Source organism: Chiloscyllium plagiosum, chromosome 48 (assembly GCF_004010195.1).
Source record: "Chiloscyllium plagiosum isolate BGI_BamShark_2017 chromosome 48, ASM401019v2, whole genome shotgun sequence".
Taxonomy (NCBI): Eukaryota; Metazoa; Chordata; class Chondrichthyes; order Orectolobiformes; family Hemiscylliidae; genus Chiloscyllium; species Chiloscyllium plagiosum.
Window position 1 is genome coordinate 3958618 of NC_057757.1, and position 22531 is coordinate 3981148.

Sequence of the window (22531 nt, forward strand, 5' to 3'; positions counted from 1 at the left end):
AGATGGAGAGGTCAACTACAAGAGGGAGCTGATTCGAGGTGTGAGGATAAAGTTTAGGGAAGAAGTGAGGGGAAAGTTTTGCACACAGAGGGTGGTGGGTGCCAATGGAGGTGGTGAATGCAGGCATGCTAGTAATGATTAAGGTGTATCTTAATGGACGCATGAACATGGACAATAAGTAATGGATCTAAATAAGGGTTAGGAATTGGTGCAGGATTGGTGGGCCTGTTCCTGTGTTGTATTGTATTATATCAGTAAATAATTACCCTAAGATCTTTCTGTTTGTGTGAACTACCCAGTGTCCTGCCATTCATTAGAGACTCCTTCACCTTGCTTCTTTTTTCAGAATTGAAGTATATAAAATTTTGAGGGGCATGTCAGAGTCATTCCTGATGAAGGGCTTTTGCCCAAAAAGTCAATTTTTCTGCTCCTCAGATGCTGCCTGACCTGCTGTGCTTTTCCAGAACCACTCTAATCTCCAGCATCGGCAGTACCCACGTTCACCTGGATAGTCAGAGTCCCTTTCCCCAGAGTGGAAATATCAAATATGAGAGGACATACCTTTAAAGAGAAGGGTGCGAGGTAGTTTAAAAGACATGTGAGAAGGAAGGCTTTTGTTCAGAGTCATGCCTGGATCATGTGACCAGGCCAGGTGATAGAAAAAGATACAATAGCAAAGTTGAAGAGGCGTTTAGACAAATGCATGACCAGGCAGGAAATTGAGAGATACCAATCATGTACAGGCAGCTGGGATTAGATTAGAATGGCAAGATGGTCAGCATTACCCACCTTTAAGACTTTCATTAGAACTGACCTAATATCTCTTTCTAGGGTTTTGAGTCAGATTTATGGAGGCTTTTTCCCTACCTCCCAGGTATGCCCTCTCATATTTGGTATTTCAACTGTGGAGATGGAGAGGTCAACTACAAGAGGGAGCTGATTCGAGGTGTGAGGATAAAGTTTAGGGAAGAAGTGAGGGGAAAGTTTTGCACACATACGGTGGTGGGTGCCAATGGAGGTGTGAATGCAGGCATGTTAGTAATGATTAAGGTGTATCTTAATGGACACATGAACATGGACAATAAGTAATGGATCTAAATAAGGGTCTCGGGCGCTGTGAGGCAGCAGTGCTAACCACTGTTGGCTGCTTCATTACATGAAAGGCTCCACGTAAATATAGAACAAAATGAGAACAAGGCTAAAAGAGTGACACACTGCCTCAGCTTTTCCACTTGCACTTATCTGGATACAAATGCAAGAATGCCAAATTTATGACAACAGTTTACACTGCCAAGTACTTATTGGTTTGCACTGTGGGAGGAATCCTATGCAGACATAGGAAAAACATGCAAACTCTACACAGCCAGTTGTTCAAGGATGGAATCAAATTCAGGTCCCTGGTGCTGTGTGGTAGGAGAGTTAACCATTGGGCCACCATATTTGCAGAGGCTCTGACGCCACCAATAAACTATGGGGAGCTTATAGTTCCCCCAGATGATTTCTCCCTTGGTAACGTTTCAGCCAATCACAGCCAACCCATCAACCAATCCCCAGCAACCTTTCCTCCAGTCGAAAAAATGAGGTGGTCAGAGGTGCTAGATAAACACAGTGCACTGTATCTAAAAGGGAGATGTGTTGCCTAAGCTTTTACCTCGTGCACTCATCCGGATACCAACACACGAATGCCAAATTTATGGCAACAATTCATAGTTCGGTTGGTAGGGGCAGGGAGGATGTTGCTTGGTTGGCACTTCTGCCCTGATTAGCCTGTTCCTGTGTTGTTGCTGTCTCCACAACCTGTCCATCCTTGGGTCACCTTCTGGGGACTTACTCAAGTGAACCTGTATTGCATTTGGGTTCACTGAACTCTTGATGGCTGTAGTTTTCAGAATTCACAGGCCCAGCGACGTGAGAGGGAGGCCATTTGGCCCAATAGCATGGTGCGTGCCCTCCTGTCAGCCCGGGCTCCATAGCACTTCACTTTCTGCTGCTTCATTCTCCCACCTCCCTCGCACCCCCCGTTACCTTCTTCTCTTTAACACATGCACGCCAATCGCTTGTGACAAGAACGCGTGTGCTTTATTTTTAGATGAGACAGACAATAGGTTTACAAACACAGTGGGTGTTGTACCACTGAGGCCAACCACTGCTACTGTAAGCAGTCATACGAGTCATGCATTATATCGAACTGTCCAATGACTGACCGCGGTTGACCCCCGAAATGTACATGCACATCGTATTGCAATATTCACCCTTTTCTCTAAACAAATAATTTACCGTTTAAATATCAAACTCCTTGTACTATCTGAAGGCTTTTGAAGAAGCTAGCCGGTTCAAGGGTACTTAAGGATGGTGAAGCTCACCATTGGCACACAGGAAAAATTAACAGACCCTCTCTACCCATTGGCTTATCTCTCTGTCGATTTTTGATTTATTGGTTCACGGGATGTGGGCATCACAAGCTTTTTTGGCTTGTGTGAACTCAGTTGATTTGCCATACAGTTTTGTGCCAACAGTGAGGGTTCACTCCAGCTGAGATTACCACAGAACGATCTCCCGGTCTCCTCACAGGAGACATGCTGACCCTCAGGTTAAACCACCACCCAATTTTTCTTATTGCCCGCCCCTAGTTGCCCCTTGAGAAGGTGGTGGAGAGCTGCCTTCCTGAACCGCCGCTGTGGGTTGACCTGCAAATGCTCTTAGGGATGGAATTCCAGGATTTTGACAAAGTGGCACTGAAGGAAGGGGCGATATATTTCCAAGTCAGAATGGTGAGTGGCTCGGAGGGGAACCTGCAGTGAGGTTGGTGTTTCCATGTATCTGCTGCCCCTGTCCTTCCAGATAGAAGTGGTCATGGGTTTGGAAGGTGCTGCCTGAGGATCTTTGGTGAATTTCTGCACTGCATCTTTTAGATGGTACAAACTGCTGCTACTGAGCGTCGATTGTGGAGGGAATGGATGCTTGTGGATGGAATTAAGTCTTGGTTAACAACTTGTGTCTTACCCCATGGTACCCAACATCCCAAATTTCATAACAACTCTCCACCCCTCCCCCCCCCCAACACTGAATGCATTCAACTCAAACAAAATCCTTTGGCTTCTTGTCTTGAATATTCTCACGACTGAACTCCCCCCAACCCACAAGCTTCAGTGGACAAGGAGAATTCTGATGCTTTAGAGGCTGTGTTCTGAGACTCTCCAGCCAAGGCTGTGGGAGGAAGGAAGGCAGACCCCAGATGTCCGGATCACGGAAGGTGGGCTGGAGGAGGAGTGACCATCATGTTAGAATCTTCATCAGTGGTAGGAGCAAGACTGTTATCCATGTGGAGAGATGTGCATAGGCCCCTAAACGTTTGAACAAAGAGGAAAGCAAGTCTTTAGTAAGAGCAACAATATGTACAGAAAGAATGTAAGAAAGTAGGAGCAGGCCTGAGGCCATTTGTCCCCTTCAGCCTGGTCCATAACTTCAGGACAGATTACTACTTTGAAGCCAATGTTAAATCAGGCTTGGGTGAGACATTGCAATGTGGTAAAACCTGTTATTGGAATGCATTCATGGAGTGACAGAGTCATACAGCATGGAAACAGGTCCTTCAGCCCAACTTACCCGTGCTGACCAAGATCTTAGTGAAAAGTTCAACCTGAGCCATGTAAGGACCTAGAGGTGAAGTTATAATTCTGGATAATTAATGTCACCTACATGAACTCTCCAGAAACATGAGTCAAATCCAACAATAGCAGCTAAAGTATGTGGAGGCAAAATCCATTTTAACTTTTTTTTTCCCTCATTCTATCACTGGGTGTGGATATCGCTGGCTGGGCCCAGCATTTATTGCCCATCCCTAATTGCCCCCTTTGAGAAAACAGCGGTAAGCTGTCTTCTTGAACCACTGTACACACAGTGCCATTCTGGAGTTCCAGGATTTTGACCCAGTGACATTGACGTTATATTTCCAAATCAGGATGGCGAGTGGCTTGGACGGGAACTTGTGATAGGGTTAGGCTTAGGGTTTGGGTTAAGGTCTGGGTTAGGTTAGGGTGCAGGTGGCGGTGCTCCCATGTCCATGTCCTGACTGATATGAAGTGGTTGTGGGTTCGGAAGGTGCTGTCTGAGGATCTTTGCTGCAGTGCATCTTGTAGATGGTACAAGCTGCTGCTACTGCATGTCACTGGTGGAGGGAGTGGATGTTTGTGGATATGGTGCCAATCAAGCGGGCTGCTTTGTCTTGGATGGTGTTGAGCTTCTTGAGTATTTCTGGAGCTGTCTGTCCAGGTAAGTGAAGAGTATTCCTGCACACTCCTGACTTATGCCTTGTGGATGGTGGACTGGCTTTAGGGAGGCAGGAGGTGAGTTATATGCTGCAATATTCCTAGGCTCTGACCTGGCATTGTAGCCACTGTGTTTATCCAACTTGGCTTCTGGTCAATATTAACCTCCATGATCATATTGGTGGGAGATTCACTGATCATCTTGCCAACGAATATCAAGAGGTGATTGTTGAATTCTGCTGCTGATGGTCTCTGAGGTATGACAGAATAGTTCATTGGTTTAATGACTAGCATTCTGAACTTTGAATCCAGCAATCCGAGTTTGAATCTCAGTGGAACCTCAACTTGTTTTGTCCTGGCACCTGTTTAATTTGTGAGTGGCATAGTTGTTAGCCTCAGGCAACTATCTGTGCGGAGTTTGCACGTTCTCCCCATGTCACACTGGGTTTCCTCCGGATGCTTGTGTTTCCTCCCACAGTTCAAAGATGTGGTAGGTTAAGTTAGGTGGATTGGCCATGCTAAATTGCCCATAGTGTTACGTGCATTAGTCAGGGGAAATGTAGAGTAAATAAAGGTCCGGGTGGGTCGGTATGGACTGAATGGCCTGTTTCCACACTGTAAGGATTCGAAGATTGCTAACCTCAGTGAAAGTGATCAGGACACTATGGAGCTTCATGCAAAACTTCACTTTCCTCTCTGATCTCTTTCACGCATGAATATTAAATAGAGATCTGCTCTCCAACACTAAACCTCACGTCTCTTATTAAAAATAAATGCAACCTGGACCATCAGACCATCGCCTGTGGGATCTTCCAATGAACCGGTCGCCTGCTGGATTTCCCATGTTAAAAAGGGGAGGCGATGGGCCAATATATTGTCGCTGGACTGTTAATCCAGAGCCGCAGATAGTGTTCTGGGGAACTGAGTTCAAATCCTGCAATGGCAGATAGAGGAATTAGAATCCAATAAAGAATCTAGTGATGACCATGAATCCACTGCCACCTTTTGGGAGGATAAAAAACATCTGGTTCACTTATGTCCTTTAGAGAAGGAAACTGCCATCCTTACCTGGTCCAGCCTACATGCCCAGACCCATAGCAATCTGGTTCACCCTTCACAGCAATAAATGCTCACCTAGCCAGCGACACCCTCACTCCATGAATTAAGGAAAGAAACAGTGACTGTATTTCAGCAAAGAGTCCTATTGACGGGTACGCTGAGGTTGGGGGTAAGGACTTATACGCTGCAACAGAATCAGAATCCTGCTTACCTGAGTTCACAGTTAGCTGCAGCAAGGCACAGACAGTGGAACGTTGCTCTGCTCTCACGTAACAGGTATAGTTCCCAGAATCGGTGCTCCTCAGTTCTCGGAGCTGCAGAGTCACATTCCCCGTTTGATCCCAGTTAGGAGGGAGAGCTGTGCGGCCTTTAAAGCTGTCGTCCTGCTGTCCCTGCATCTCGCCCCCTCGCCTCTCTGCATGCACGATCAGGGGATAGTCACGATGTGCCTTTTGCCAGGACACCAACAGCTTATCGAGCTGCCCCTCGGGCCTAAAGTAACATGGCAAATAAATCGTGCCTCTCTGCATAGCCATCACGGGCTTTACATTTTCTTCACACTGTATGGCCTCTGCAAAGGAAAGGAATAAATTCAGTCAATATTGAGGGTGCACTACTCTCAGTATAACTCCACACTATGAAAGCCCCACCTTCTTAATCTCGGCCTTTGCATGAGATATGCCGACCGTCAGAGTAAATCCATTAGCAATTGTTTCTCTCCAATGATAGAGCAGGACTATGGTCCTCTGGGACTGAGATGACTTTAGTTTTACCTTAACCCATGTCAGACTGCTTACCAATCTATCTGTCACCATGTCTAACTCTCGCTCAGGGTTTCTATCCAACTTGGTCTCACTTTCATCAATTCCGTCTGACTCTCTACCTTCGCGCTGTTTCTCCATCAGCCTTTCACTCCCAGGACAGGGACAGCATGAGGTTAGAAACAGATTAGAGCTCCCTCTACACTGCCCCTGATCAAACACTCCCCAGGACAGAGACAGCACGGTGACAGATACAGAGTAAAGCTCCCTCTACACTGACTGCCATCAAACACTCCCAGGAACAGGGACAGCACAGGGTCAGATACAGAGTAAAGCTGTCCACTTGCACATTTACAGGGAGCAGGAACATTCCCTGAAATGTCTTTGTGCAGTTCTCGGTTATGGGGGAAGAGAGTGGGAAGGGCAGCCATCTATCTTACCTGGTAAGGAGTCTCCGACCAAGAAGAGAAGGCCGAGCATCAATCCGAAATGCATGGCAGTCATTTCTTTATTCACAGGAGACAAGTCTGAGTCCGGAGTCAGAGATATATTTGTCAGTGCAGTGTAAGTCAATGCTGGTCCACAGTGAAACCACAGAAACCAGTACGCTGCTTGATCTCAGGAAGTTGTACAGTGTCACAATCTGTTTGTTCACAGTTTTGATAAGGCCCTTTCCTGAAAAAGTGAATCATGAGTCAGTAATACAAACAGAAAGCTCAATTTCCAAGGAGACTGTCAACCAAAAAAACAACGGCTCTTCCGCAATAGGAGTGCTCAACCTACAGAATGCAAATGCTCCAAGATATGTCATGCAGATTAACTGAATATGGGATGAATGTATCGGTGCAGGCTTGGAATGCTAAAGGGTCCGTTCCTGTGCTGTATTGTCCTTTGTACTTTGGCATGTTGTTCGGGGTTCACAAGAATAATCCCCTGGATGAAGGGCTTGTTATGGGGAGTGGTTGAGGAGTCTGGGTGGAGATTACAAGGATGAGGGTGGGTGGGATCTGATTGAAACATACAGAATTCCAAGAGGTCTGGATAGAGTGGAAATAGAGACGGCATTTCCATCGGTCAGAGAGACTAGGAACTGAGGGCACAGCCTAAGGGTAAAGGGGTGGACTGAGATGGGGAGGAATTTCTTCAGCCAGATGGTGGTGGCTCTGTGGACCTCATGGCCACAGAGAGCTGTGGAGGCCAAGTCATTGAGTGTCTTGAAGCCAAAGTTAAGTTCTTGATTAGAAAGCGGGTCATGGGTTATGGAGACAAAGCAGAAGAATGGGGTTGAGAAACATTTCAGCCATGATCGAATGGCAGAGCAGACTCAATGGGCTGAATGGTCTAATTTTGCTCCTCTACCTTATGGCCTAAACAAGGGATTAGTGCTGTTGTGGCACAGTAATAGTGTCCTTATCTCTGGGCTTCACGCTCCCCCAATCCCTACTCCAGTGGTGTGTAATGACTCCTCAGAACTGATTTGCATAGAAAGTATCTCTGAAAGCAGGGGGGGATTTGGTCATCCTTTATAAATGACTGGTTAAGTCTCGCTTCATGAATGTGTGTCTCAGTTTCTCTGCCAGACACATGAGGCTTCATCTGCAGTGCCTAGTCCTGGAGTTCACTATCCTAAGCTTCTCTATTTCTGCTTCCTTGAATACAATCTTCAAAACTAAACTTTTTGGCTAAGCTGTCTGTCACCTGTTAGTATTTCCAAACCCCTCACAACCCATGCTACCATTTTCCTTGATCCTTGGATTCTGAGGAGCAAAGGTCCCCAGACAGCACCTTCCAAAGCCACGACCACTTTCATTGAGAAGGACAAGGGCAGCAGATACATAGGAACACCACCCCCTGCAAGTTCCCCTCTGAACCCCTCACTATTCTGACTTGGAAATACATTGGTCACTCCTGTAGTGTCACTGGGTCAAGTTGCTGGAATCCCCTGCCTAAGGGCATTGTGGGTCAACCTATCACATGTGGACTGCAGCGGTTCAAGAAGGCCGCTCACCCCCACCGACTGGAGGGGCAATTAGGGATAGGGTGAGAAAGGCCAGGCCCACCCAGCCAGTGCTGCCCACATCCCATGAGTGAAGGCAAAATAAATCTCTGCAGCGCCAGCCTCCTGCAGAGCACGTGAACTGGCCTGTTTTTTTAAAAATCAGGTCAAAGGGTGCTATGCAAATGCACGTTCAATGCCGCTCAGAGCACAGAATCAAGCAAACCGGTGAATGGCTGAGCGGGATGGGTAAAGAAAATCAAGCCAGACTCCTTTTAGGGACAGTGGGAAACTCTCCAACACTGAGCCCTGTGCTGGCCCTTCATCCTCACTTGACCCCATGGGAGTGAGCTGTGAGGCCTATTGAATGATACAGAAGCAATTCTCTCAGAGCAAGGCATCTCTGTGGACCGTGCTCAATGGCCTCACTCAGACAGGGGGAAGTGGCATGCATCTCGGCCTATCTCGGTGCCAGTGATACCAGAGTAGTTGTTAATTCTAAACCATGAGGTTGGTAGTTCCCAGCAAGATTTGAAGGGACATCTGGGGCAAAGGTGAGATGATGGGTACTGGTGACCGATTAGCCACAACCCTCATCCCATATCCCACCCTCCCTGTTCCAAGTACTTCATGGGGCTACTCTGGGGTGGGGGACGGTGCTACATAAATGCAACCGCTCGCCCCTGTGAATCAAATCACTTCCCCGCACCCCGGGCTAGACCAGAGTTAAGACACCCCCAGGGGCCCAGTATTGGGGAGCAACACTATGTGGGAGATTGAAGGAGCTGGAAAGGTGTTACAGCAGAAATGAAGTCCACTGTCCCGTTCTTTCACAGAGTCTTAGAGATGTACAGCACAGAAACAGACCCTTCGGCCCAACTCGTCCATGCCGACCAGATACCCTAACCTAATCTAGTCCCATTTGCCAGCACTTGGCCCATATCCCTCTAAACCATTCCTATTCATGTTCCCATCCAGATGCCTTTTCAATGCTGTAATTGTACCAGCCTCCACCTCTTCCTCTGGCAGCACATTCCATACCCGCACCACTTTCTGGGTGAAAAGGTTGCCCCTTTAGTCTCTTTTATAGCTTTCCCCTCTCACCCTAAACCTATGCCCTCTAATTCCGGACTCCCCCACCCCAGGGAAAAGACCTTCTATTTACCCTATCCATGTCCCCTCATGATTTTATAAACCTCTATAAGGTCACCCCTCAGTGTCTGACTGTCCAGGGAAAACAGCCTCAGCCTGTTTAGCTTCTCCCTATTCTTCCCTTGTCTCAATTCTAGATCAGGCCACTCTTTCTCTCTCTCTCTTTTCCTCTCCCTCTTACTCTTTCAGCCTGGAAACGATTGGAGTTAATTTCAGAAACAGATCCCAAATTAGCTAAAATCATACTTACATCAAGCAGGGAGAAACAGGGCTTCCTCTGAAGAGTGGGTCAAGGAGGTAGGGTACTGGAGCCGATTGCAAAGCAACATTCAATACCGACCTGTTGTCAAAATTGAGTGGACTTTTTTGCTACCGGAGGCTATTTTATGCTGAGTCCTGCGTGTTTACGCGAGAAACCTCGTCATTGGCTGCGTAGCAAAACGGGAAATCTCAAACCCGATGACTTCTTTCACATTAACACAAACGCCTGTGGTTTGCAAAGGAAACCAGACAAGTCTGCGTGTGCTCTGACAGGCAGTTTGTAAATGAGGCAGACCGAGGAAGGGGGAAAAGATCCCCACATGGAACAAAGTGTGGCTATTTGCCTGTGATGTGGAAAATACCAGCTCATCACATTCCCAGGCTGGGAGAGTGAGAGAATGGGGACGGTGGGGTCTGGAAATGACACCAGGGATGTGGGGAGAAAGCGGGGCAGTGGGATTAATTTGAGATAGGTGCAGGGATGTGGGGAGAGATCTGGGTAGTGGGATTAATTTGGAATTTATGCAGGGATATGGGGAGGAAGCCGGGCAGTGGGATTAATTTGGGTTTGATGCAGGACTATGGGAGAGAGTGGGACAGTGGGTTTAATTTGGGATTGCTACAGAGATGTAGGGAAAGGGTGGGGCAGTGGGATTAATTTGGGATAAATGCAGAGATGTGGAGGGATTGTGGGGCAGTGGGATTATTTTGGGACAAGTGCAGGGGTGTGCGGAGAGAACTGGGCAGTGGGATTAATCTGGGATTGATACAGAGATGTGGGGAGACTGTGGGGCAGTGGGATTAGTTTGGGGATTCCTACAGGACTATGGGGCAAGAGCAGGGCAGTGGAATTAATTTGGGATAGATACAGCGATGTGGGTAGAGAGAGGGGCCGTGAGATTAATTTTGGATTGATGCAGGAATGTGGGGAGATCCTGGGGCAGTGGGATTAATTTGGGATTAATGTGGGGAGAAAGTGGGGCAGTGGGATTAGTTTGGTGATTGGTACAGGACTATAGGGAGAAAGTGGGGCAGTAGGATTAATTTGGGACAGATGTAGTGATGTGGGGTGAGAGCAAGGCAGTTGGATTAATTTCGGGATTGATACAGGGCTATGAGAGAGCTCTAGGCAATGGGATTAGTTTGGAATTGATGCAGGGTACAGGAGAGTGTTGGATAGTTGGATGTTTGGGGATTGATACAGGGCTGTGGAAGAGTACGGGGTAGGGAAGATTAGGTTAGGATTGATACAGGGCTATGGGGCAAGAGTGGGGCAGTGGGATTAGTTTGGGAATTTTTACATGTAATATCCTCCAATGTTACTGAGCCTATGTTTAAATAGCCTGCTGAGTCTAACAGTTGGGCTGGACCGGGAAATATGTTGCTGTGTTATTTGATAGCCCCCAGTATCCCGGGATACTGATGTAACTGCTTCAGAATATCCTGAAAATGGGGTCAATGAGTGTTTCTCCATGGACATAGGTTGGTGGGGGAGGGTGAGGATGCGGGATGGGGTGGGATGTTTATGCTCAGGCCTGCTCCTCGGATGCTGCCTGACCTGTTGTGCTTTTTCAGCGCCACTCTAGTCTAAACTCTGAGTGTTTCTTGTTTGTGAAGCTGATTAGAAAAGAAGTTGAAATGCTCCTTTTGCAAATGGTGCTGATAATTTCCATTGAGCAGAGATAAATTGGAGATGCTTTCTGAACTGTGTAACCACATGAACTGCACACACGCACATGCACACACACACACACGCACGCACGCTCACACACACTCATACACATGCATGCATGCACTCACACACGCACATACTCACTCATACACATGCACGTACGCACACACACATGCACGCATGCACACACACTCAAACTCACACACATGCGTGCGCACACACACATACCATCACACATGCTCACACACTCACACAAACACAAACATACATTCACACACACTCACACATACAAACACACACCCACATTCACACACACACTCTCACACACATGCATGAACACACTCACACGTGCACATTGACACACAAACAGACTCACACACACACATTCACACACACTCTCACACAAACACACTCATATGCATACACACGCATTGTCACACCCACGTGCACACATACACTTTCACATACTCACACACATGCATGCACACACACACGCATGCTCACACATACACACACACACACACTCATGCACATATTCATACACACACTCACACGGACACATAAATTCACACCCAGACATACACAATCACGCACTCGCACACACACAAACTCGAATTGTTTGACCATATTTTTGCATTTATGATCCTTCCCCATATCTAAACAACAATCAGATCTCTCTGACTGTATATCTCTCATCACTTTTGAAGGCAGCTGTGTTGTGGCAGATGTAAATCTTTTGTGTCTCACTGTCCAGCCGCTGTGTATCAGGAAGTGAGGGGGGGAGGGGGCTGTGTTTGTAATGAGGGGAGATGCTCCCAATTCTGACTCCGGAACACCATGGTGAAAACTGCTGGCATTGGGAGGCTGTACTGCTGGAGGTGCAGGGAATCATAACGGAACTTTGAGAGATTAGAGCTGCACAAAGGCACTTCTGTTTGCAGAAAGCTGTAAATGCTGGATATTCTGATTTTATTAATGATTGTCAGATGTACTGAGATACAGTGAAAAGTACGGTGCTAACCAGGCAAATCATACCTTACTCAAATACATCAGGGTAATAGAATGCAGAATACAATGGTACAGCTGCAGGGAGACAAAGATCAACTCTACTATATGAGAGGTCTTTTCAAAAGTCTGATAACAACGGGGGAGAACATGTTCTTGAATCTGTTGGTACATGTTTTCAAACTTTTGTACCTTCTACCCAATGGAAGAGAATAGAAGTGCTTATAACCAGGGTGGGAGGGGTCTTTGATGACGTTAACTGCTTTTCCGAGGCAGTGGGAAGTGTGGATGCAGTCAATGGATGGGAGGCTGGTTTGTGTTATAAACTGGGCTGGGTCCACAAGTCTGTCATTTCTTCAGGTCTTTGGCAGAGCAGTCGCTATACCAAGCTGTGATGCATCCAGACAGGAGGCAATCTCTGGTGCACCTGTAAGAATCCTTGCAGGCATGCCGAATTTCTTTAGCTGTCTGAAGAAGTGGAGCATATTTGAAATCACAATGGAAAATACAGCAACATTTTAACCTCAGAAACCTCCATGGTCAATTTACCATCAGCCTTTAACAGTTCGCAATGAACAGTGGAAAGCTCACATTCTGCAAAGCTCTTTCGTTTTTGCTAAAAGTTAAACAATATTTTATCATCTGGTTAGAAGTGACACCATTAGTTGCACTGTGACAGAGAATCACGTTTGAGTGTCCTTAAGAGGGCTGTCGAATGAGTCTTTTGAACATTCTGCAGAGACTATAGTTGCGATTTGCAAAGCCTAGACTAGGCAGAATGAGATCGACTGACTCTTGCTTTGTTGCTGCTGTCTGCTAACATTGGAAAGATTCGGGGAAACTCACAGGAGAGAAGACCGAGGTAGACATTGAATTGGGGCCTTCAAAATCTCAAAGGGGTTTCCATCGAGTCAATGAGGAGTTAGACCAGAAGACGGGGAGGTGATGGCCTAATGGCATTTTCACACCAATAACTAATCCAAGTAATTCTCTGGGGACCTGCTTTGAATCCTGCCACCAGGAGATGGTGGAATTTGAATTCAATAAAAATCTGGGATTTAAGAGTCTAACCATGACCCATTGCCAAATTTGATTGAAGAAATATCTGACTTACTAATACTGTTTAAGGAAGGAAATCGGCTGTCCTTACCCTGGACCACATGTGACTTGCAGCCCCACGGCAGTGTAGTTGACTTAAATAGAGATGGGCACTAAATACTGGCCTGGCCAGTAACATCCATATCCCATGGATGAATGAATTTAAAAAAAAGATTAAGACGTGGAACAGTAGGGTGGCATGGTGGTTAGCACTGCTGCCTCACAGCGCCAGGGATCCGGGTTCGATTCCATCCTTGAGTCACTGTCCGTGCGGAATTTGCACATTCTCCCTATGCTTCTGTGGGTTTCCTCCAAAGCTGTGTAGGTTAGGGTGGATTGGCTGTGCTAAATTGCCCCATTGTGTTAAGAGATGTGTAAGTTAAGTGGCTTTAGCCATGGGAAATGTAAGGCTACAGGGGATGGTTTGGTGTGGACTTGTTAGGCTGTATAGCCTGTTCTCACACTATAGGGATTCTATGGAGAATTAGGCCATTTGGCCCATCAGCTGTGCTCTGCCATTTGATCATAACTGCTATGTATCTCAACCTCATTTTTCTCTTTCCAGCTGGCAGGAGGCGTTATTACCTGACAATAGGTTAGAAGTGAGGGGGGAGTGTCCTTTGTGTATTTTTCTCACTGGATGGAGGTGTCTCTGGCTGGGCCCAGCATTTATGGCCCCATCCCTAATTGATCCTTGAGAAGGTGGGGGGGTGAGCTTCCTAATTGAACCGTTGCAGTCCGTGTGGTGTAGGGAAACCCATTCAGTGCTGTTAGGGAGGGAGTTGCAGAATTCTGACCCAGTGACACTGAAGGAACAGCCGATATATTTCCAAGTTGGGATGGTGAGTGGCTCAGAGGGTATCTTGCAGGGGCTGGTGTTCCCATGTAATCTTCTGCCCTTGTCATTCTGGATGGAAGAGATTGCAGGCTTGTACTGCCAGAGCATCTTTGGTGAGTTATTGCGGTGCATCTTATAGATTCTACTGTTGGTACTGAGCGTCGATGGTGGAGGGAGTAGATGTTCGTGGATGTGGTGCCAATCAAGTGGGCATTGCTTTATCCTGGATGATGTCGAGCTTCCTGAGTATTGTTGGAGCTGGCCCCATCCAGGCAAGTGGAGAGTATTCCCTCACCCTCCTGAGTTGTGCCTTGTCTATAGTGGACAGGCCTTGGGGAGTCAGGAGGTGCAATATTTGTGGAGTCAGGAGGTGAGTTACTCCCTTCAGTGTTCGGGAGTCAGGAGGTGCATTGCTGTTTTAAAATTCTAGCCTATGGTTCACAGGGAGAACTCATCTTGAAACACATGCCATATGATCTTGCCCATCTATTGGAGTTAGCCAGGCCGGACTCTGAATGATTTTGAACTATTGAGAGGCTGTGCTTGTGACTGGATGGGTCTCTTTCCAGCTCCTGGGATGAAAGCCGAAGCATTGAAGTCCCACTCCAAAGAGCTGAACAGATAAAACAGGCTGACTCCTTACAATACCACACTCACTGTCGAATATGCTGTTTCCCGAGATGAGCCTTCATCTGATCCACTTGACTGGCTGTGCTGACATCATGAACAGCAAATGTGTTCTCTCCAGTGTCTTTAATCAGTGGATGAACTGGCACTGGTGCAGAGGAGGTTCACGAGGTTGATTCCAGAGTTGAGAGGATTGGTAACGAGGAGAGATTGAGCAGACTGGGACTATACTCATTGGAATTTAGGAGAATGAGGAAGGATCTTGTGGAAACATATAAAATGATGAAGAGAATAGATAAGATAGAAGCAGGAAGTTTGTTTCCACTGGTGGGTGAAACTAGAATGAGGGGGCACAGCCTCAGAATGAGGGGGAGCAGATTTGGGACTGAGTTGAGGAGGAACATCTACCCCCAAAGGATTGTGAATCTGTGGAATTCCCTGCCCAGTGAAGCAGTTGAGGCTACCCCGTAGAATGTTTTTAAGGCAAAGACAGACTTTTGAACAGTAAAGGAAGTAAGAGTTATGGCGAGTGGGTGGGTAAGTGGAGCTGAGTTATTGAGTCATAGAGATGTACAGCACAGAAACAGACCCTTCGGTCCAACTCGTCCATGCCAACCAGATACCCCAACCCAATTAGATTCCCTACAGTATGGAAACAGGCCCTCCAGCCCAACAAGTCCACACTGACCCTCTTAAGAGCAACCCACCCAGACACATTCCCCTACCCCATATTTTTCCCTGACTAATGCACCTAACACTATGGGGCAATTTAGCATGGCCAATTCACCTGATCTGCACATCCCACAATTGTGGGAGGAAACCAGAGCAAACCCACACAGACATGGGGCAAATGTGCAAACTCCACACAGACAGTCACCCAAGGCAGGAATCGAACCTGGGTCCCTGGTACTGTGAGGCAGCAGTCTCTTTTATATCTTTCCCCTCTCACCCTAAACCTATGCCCTCTAGTTCTGGACTTCCCCACCCTAGGGAAGAGACTTTGTCTATTTATCCTATCCATGCCCCGCATGATTTTATAAACCTCTATACAGTCACCCCTCAGCCTCCGATGCTCCAGGGAAAACAGCCTCAGTTGATTCAACCTCTCCCTGTAGCTCAAATCCTCCAACCCTGGCAACATCCTTGTAAATCTTTGTTGAACCCTTTCATGTTTCACAACATCCTTCCAATAGGAAGGAGACCAGAATTGCACACAATATTCCAAAAGTGGCCGAACCAATGTCCTGTATAACTGCAATATGACCTCCCAACTCCTGTACTCAATACTCTGATCAATAAAGGAAAGCATACTGAATGCCTTCTCCACTATCCTGCGACTCCACTTTCAAGAAGCTATGAACCTGCACTCCAAGGTCTCTTTGTTCAGCAACACTCTACAAGACCTTACCATTAAGTGTATCAGTCCTGCTAAGATTTGCTTTCCCAAAATGCAGCACCTCGCATTTATCTCAATTAGACTCCATCTGCCACTTTTCAGCACATTGGCCAATCTGTTCAAGATCCCACTGTCGTCTGAGGTAAGCTTCTTCGCTGTCCACTCCGCCTCCAATTTTGGTGTCATCTGCAAACATACTTCATGAAAAAGTATGTTCGTGAAAAAGTGAGTTCGTGAAAAAGTGAGTTCGTGAAAAAGATCAATCATGATTTTATTGAATGGTGGAGCAGGCTCAAAGGATCAGATGGTCTGTTCTTGCCTTGTATGTTTTATGTTCATCCCTCAATCCAAAATTGATTAGATTAGCGGAACTTGCTATGCATAAATTGGGACACAAATTGTGCATTTTTAAATTGATTTGATTTATTGTTGTCACATGTACAAGCTTATTTTGCGAGCTATCCAGACAAATCATACCTTACATAAGTACGTCGGGGTAATCGAACAGAATGCAGAATATAGGGTTACAGCTGCAGAGAAGGTGCTGAAAATAATATATAAGAGGACTGTTCGTAAGTCTAATAACAGTGGGGAAGGATGGAATTCATACTATAAATGAAAAGCCTCTGTTTTGAAACAACATTGGCATCTCTGTGTTTTGACTGAAATCTTTGAGTGGGGCTTGAACCCGTGACATTCTGACTCAGAGGGTTACAAGTTGAAAGCAGGACGTTCCAGGGAGTGCTCCAGTGGCACTCGGGGTTTATGATGGACTGGAAAGGCAGTTCCTGGAAACCTCAGTTGCAACATGATGCTGAATCATCCAAAGCACATGAAGTAAAGCTGCAGTCACGCCAGTCTCCTGTGACTCTCTTGCCCAATAAGTTTTCAGAAGGAAGCAAACATTTTCTGATGTTATGACATCAATTTCCCGTTTCTTTGCTTTCACTTATGAATCTGGGCATTCTTCCTCAGTCAGTGGTGGGATTCCCAGATTTTCAGAAATGAGGGTAATCAATAATTTGCAGCCCCACTCCTCCCCTCCTCACTCTGTCTCACCAGCTCTTCTCTGAGCATGTGATATCGTGCAATTCAACCTTTCTTCTGTCTTTCTCTTTCCCTCCTTCCCTTTCTCTTTTACTGCCTCTCACACAAACACTCTTTTTCACTTTCCCAGCAATAGAGACAGAGTCATAGAGCCATACTGCACAGAAACAGACCCTTCAGCCCAACTTGGCCTTGCTGACCAGATATCCTAAACTAAACAAGCCCCATTTGTGATGATGCTGCTCCTCTAACAAGATTCTGTTGTTTTTAATTTATTTTTCAGGAGGTTGTTAAGACACGTTTGGAGAGAAGTATGGGTTTTAGGGCCAATTTGATTATAGCTAACAGATACTTCCTCAGGCAAAAAGCTTTTACATTGAAAAAGAACACTTGTACAATGAAAGGGGAGTGACCATTTCTCCCAGCTCAGCTTTTCTCTGGTTTGATTTGGTTTTGGCAAGTTGGCTATTCACTGAAATCAGTCAGGCAGTTCGAGGCTACATAGAATTGCTACATGGAAGAGGTGTTTTATGCTGCTAACTCTCTCTCTCCTGTAAATTTTTATGTTTGACTTTATCTTTTGTGCCAAGGGGTATTTTTGGGGATTGTTGCACGTATTGGGAACAGCATCCTTAAGTTGGTATAATCTGCTGGGTTTTCGGATAGGTTACGTTTTTCTGTACTCTTTTCTCTTTTGCTTGTGCTTAATTCGGTAATCTTGGAAATAAATGCTGTTTTGTTTAAAACTGAGTGGTTTGACCAGCTGCATCACTCCCTGTTTACACCTACTTAAAACAACTCGCAAAGTTAGGGTCTGAGCTACTTCTTTGAATGTTTGAGTGGGTCTGGTCTGAGTCCAAACAGCTTTTAGCCCTTATCTCTCTATACCCTTCCTATTCATGTACCCATCCAGATGCCTTTTGATTGTTGTAATTGTACCAGCCACTTCCTCTGGCAACTTGCTCCATACATGAACCACCCTCTGTGTGAAAAAGTTACTCCTTAGGTCCCTTTTAAATCTTTCCCCTCTCACCCTAAACCTATGCCCTCTAACGTTTGACTCCCCAACCCTGGGGAAAAGACCTTGACTATTCGCCCTATCCATGCCCCTCATGATTTCATAAACCTCTATAAAGTCATCTCTCAGCCTCCGAGGCCACAGGGAAAATAACCCCAGCCTATTCAGTATCTCCCTGTGGCTCAAACCCTCCAGTACCGGCAACATCCTTGTAAATCTTTTCTCCACCCTCACAAGCTTAACAACATCTTTCCCATAGCAAGGAGACCAGAATTGAATGCAAGTGGCCTAACCAATATCCTGTAGAGCCATAACATGACCTCCCAACTCCTGTTCTCAATGCACTGACCAATAAAGGCAAGCATATCAAATACCTTCTTCACTATCCTGTTTACCTGTGACTCCACCGTCAAGGAACTATGAACCTGCACTCCAAGGTCTCTTTGTTCAGCAACACTCCCCAGGACCCTAACATTAAGTGTATAAGTCCCGCCCTTGTTTTTATTACCAAAATGCAGCACCTCACATTTATCTAAATTAAAATCTATCTGCCAATCCTCAGACCATCAGATCAAGGTCCCATTGTAGTCAGAGGTAACCTTCCTCACTCTCCACTAGACCACCAATTTTGGTGACATCTGCAAACTGACTAACCATATTGCCTTGTTATCTAATGAGCAAAGTGTTCTGCATCTTGTATCTGTTGGAGTTTAGCTGAATGAGAGACCAACCTTACTGTCAGAAGTAAGGTTTTGATGTACCATAGGCCTCTAACATCCCTTTTCCAGAGTCTTTAAGGTTCAGTCGGTAAACATTCAGCAGTATGGTGCTAATCAAAGGTTTTAAAGATAAATTCACGTGGGAAGGTGGGGTGAGGTGCTGGTGGAGTGGGAATGCAACAACAACATCCCGCATTCATGTAGCATGCCAAGATATTTCACAGGAATGATCTCAGCGGACACATCCTCTCATGGGAGAGTTCAGGACCGGGGACACAGTAAAGGAGCACCATTTTAAGCACGAGATAATGAGGAATCTCTTCTCTCAGAGGGTTATAGTATTTGGAACTCATTGCCGCAGAGAGGGGGCCATGGAGGCAGAGTCCTTGTGTATATTGAAAACTGAAACTGTTAGATTCTTGATCAAGGGTTACGGCAGGAAGATGGATGTGAGGAATTTTGAGTCAGCCATGATCCTATCGCATTGCGGCAGAGGCTCAAGGGGATGAATGGCCTGCTGCTGTTCCTATTTCTAATGCTGGTTGATGTTTGTCTCCGAGCCACATAAAGTGGTGATGGAGGATGTGGCAAAATATTTGGTTCAGACATTGGTCTTAAGGAGCGATACTGAGATAGAGAGAGAGAGAGAGAGAGAGATAGAGACGGGGAGGGAATCCCAGAGGTGGTATCATAACTGAAAAATCTGGGGCTACACGAGACTTCAGAGACAGTTAGATTCCAAGGTAACATGATCAAATCCATTGACCATGGCTTGAGAGCACTGAGGCTGGAGAACATGTGAGTTCAAATGGTGGCCACTGGCCACTTCCTTCTGGATTTGGGATGTTAAACCGAGGCCCAGTCAATTGGTCATTGAAGGCCTCTTTTGAACAAGCGAGGTTGGGGTCGGGGGATGACATAATCTCAGTGGCTTGCCTACAGTTTACCATGTACCGCCATGTTCCATTGTCTCTGACCCCTGAAAACACAATGCTGAGCCATCCTTGTGAACTGCAGTAGCTAGAGTCGTGGACTTCCTAAAGTCAGGGACCGGTTTCACCTTCCCTTGTAGAGTCTGAGAGCTCCATACAACTCAGAAAAAAGGCTCACTTCGGCCCACTGAATCCATGCCAATCAAAAAGCAACCATCCAACAATTCTTAATCCCATTTCCCAGCACTTGGCCCATAGCCTTGTATGCCTTGGGGTGGCAACAGTGGTTAGCACTGCTGCCTCACAGCGCCAGGGTCCCAGGTTTGATTCCAGTCTTGTGCAACTGTCTGTTTGGAGCTTGCACATTCTGCACAGGTTTCCTCCCACATTCCAAAGATGTGCAGGTCAGGTGAATTGGCCACGCTAAATTGTCCATAGTGTTAGGTGCATTAGTAAGAGGCGGGTGGGTTACTCTTCAGAGGGTCGGTACAGACTTGTTGGGCTGAAGGGCCTGTTTCTGCGCTGTAGGGACTCTAATCTAATCAAATGCACATTTCAATGTTTGGAATGTAGACAGTAAAGCACAGGGGCAGGCCCTTTGACCCATTTACTTCTTAAATGTAATGAGGGTTTCAGTCTCTAACCACCCCCCCCCCCCCCCCAACCCCCCCTTCCAACTGGTTAGTTTCAGATTCCCAACAGCCCCTCTGGATGAAACCACTTTCCCCATATTCCCTCTAATCCTCTTGCCCCTTACTTTCAATCTGTGCCCCTTAACATTTTATCCATCTCAATCATGTCCCTGTCTGCTCCAAGAAGCGCAACCTCAGTCCGTCCAAACTCTCTTCATAACTGAAACTCTTCAGCCCAGCCAACATCCTGGTACATCTGTCCACACAGGGCAACATCCTGGTAACTCTGCTCTGAACACTCTCCAGTGTTTATTACAGAGTCATAGAAACGTACAGCGTGGAAACAGACCCTTCGGTCCAACTCGTCCATGCCAACCAGATATCCTAAATTAATCCAGACTCATTTGCCAGTACTTGGCCCATATCCCTCTAAACCCTTCCTATTCATATACCCATCCAGATGCCTGTTAAATGCTGTAATTGTACCAGCCTCCACCACCTCTTCAGACAGTTCATTCCATACACGCACCACCCTCTGCATGAAAACATTGCCCCCTCAGGTCCCTTTTAAATATAGATTTGATTTCATACAGTGTGGAAATGGGCCCTTCGGCCCAACCAGTCCACACCGACCCTCTTGACTAATTGGACCCACAGACCCATTTCCCTCTGACTAATTGACCTAAGACTATGGGGCAATTTAGCATGGCCAATTCACCTTTGGACTGTGGGAGGAAACCCGCACAAACACAAGAAGAATGTGCAAACTCCACACAGACACCCGAGGCTGGGATTGAAGCTGGGACCCTGGTGCTGTGAGGCAGCAGTGCTAACTACTGCGCCACTATGCCACCCCTTCCCTCTGACCTTAAACCTGTGCTTTCTGGCATTTGATTCCCTTACCACAGGGAAAAAGACATTGGCTATTCACCCTGTTCATGTCCCTCATGACTTTATAAAACTCTGTAAGGTGAGTCCTCAGCCTTTGACGTTCTAAGGAAAATATTCCAGCCTATTCCGCCTCTCCCTGTAGCTCAACCCCTCTAACCCTGGCAACGTCCTTGTAAATGTTTTCTGAATCTTTTAAAGTTTCACAACATTTTTCCTACAGCAGGGAAGACCAGAATTGTGCACTTAACTTCAAAAGTGGCCTAACCAATGTCCTGTACGGCCACAACATGTTCCCCCAACTCCTGTACTCAATCCGATTCTCATTGGAAAACTACTTTCATTTAGCGAACCTCTGAACGAACTTCCTCTGAACAGAGAGCTGTTATAAAAGAGGTTGTTGATATGAATCTCCATGTGAGGAAGTCAGCTGTTACAGTGTGATGCTGTGCAAATCAGGGACTGTTTATATCATCCGGTTTTCAACACTGACAGCTGATTTAAATGTAAACTTGGAATTCACTTGCTTTACCAAATGTCACCTGATGCTGAATCATCAGTGAGAGGAAGGAAGTATGGATGTTGCAAATTTATAATAGTTATGTTTTCTCCCAAGCATGAAGTGACGTGACTCATCTGGATTGGTTACACTCTAGCATCTTAAGTGGGCTATTTAAAGAACAGTTTGCAAAAAAGGCTTCAGAGCAAGTTCTTGAAGGTCAGAGGTGTTCAATAGGAATTGCTGATTTTGTTTTTAGATTAGATTCCCTACAGTGTGGAAACAGGCCCTTCAGCCCATACCAACCCTCCAAACAGTAACCCCACTCAGACCCTGAATGATGCATCTAGCACCATAGGCAATTTTAGCATGGAGGCCTGTAGGAGGAAACCGGAGCAAACCCACACAGACACAGGGAGAATGTGAAAACTCCACACAGACAGCCGCCCGAGGCTGGAATCAAATCTGGGATGCTGGTGCTATGAGGCAGCAGTGCTAACCACTGAGCCACCCTACTGAACAGATCTTGGTAATAAACAAACATGTTTGAATAAGGGCTCAGCATAAAGATGCACACACATGAGAATTTTATTCCAGCCTGTGAAAATAGGTGTAATTTCAGTACAATGTCTCCTCTGAAAAACAGCACCTCCAACCTGCATT

The 22531-nt window shown here is 46.3% G+C and overlaps 1 protein-coding gene across 1 annotated transcript; it reads right to left on the reverse strand.

Moving 5' to 3' along the window:
* Positions 1-2895: 2895 nt before the first annotated feature.
* On the reverse strand, positions 2896-9778 carry LOC122544427 (myelin-oligodendrocyte glycoprotein-like). The gene is made up of 4 exons (XM_043683676.1): positions 9487-9778; positions 6529-6763; positions 5539-5898; positions 2896-3344 (listed from the first exon to the last, which is right to left on the reverse strand). Exons 2-4 carry the CDS (start codon positions 6590-6592, stop codon positions 3277-3279), a joined length of 492 nt encoding a protein of 163 aa, XP_043539611.1. The 5' UTR covers positions 6593-6763; positions 9487-9778; the 3' UTR covers positions 2896-3276.
* Positions 9779-22531: the final 12753 nt, after the last annotated feature.

What these genes read in the sequence shown, in the direction of transcription:
- LOC122544427 (XM_043683676.1), bottom strand. Translation starts at nt 6,592, where the DNA reads ATGACTGCCATGCATTTCGGATTGATGCTCGGCCTTCTCTTCTTGGTC. An exon ending in GGTCGGAGACTCCTTACCAG is followed by an intron (nt 5,899 to 6,528) that starts GTAAGATAGATG and finishes TTTCCTTTGCAG; the next exon opens with AGGCCATACAGTGTGAAGAA. An exon ending in GCAGCTAACTGTGAACTCAG is followed by an intron (nt 3,345 to 5,538) that starts GTAAGCAGGATT and finishes TCAAACGTTTAG; the next exon opens with GGGCCTATGCACATCTCTCC.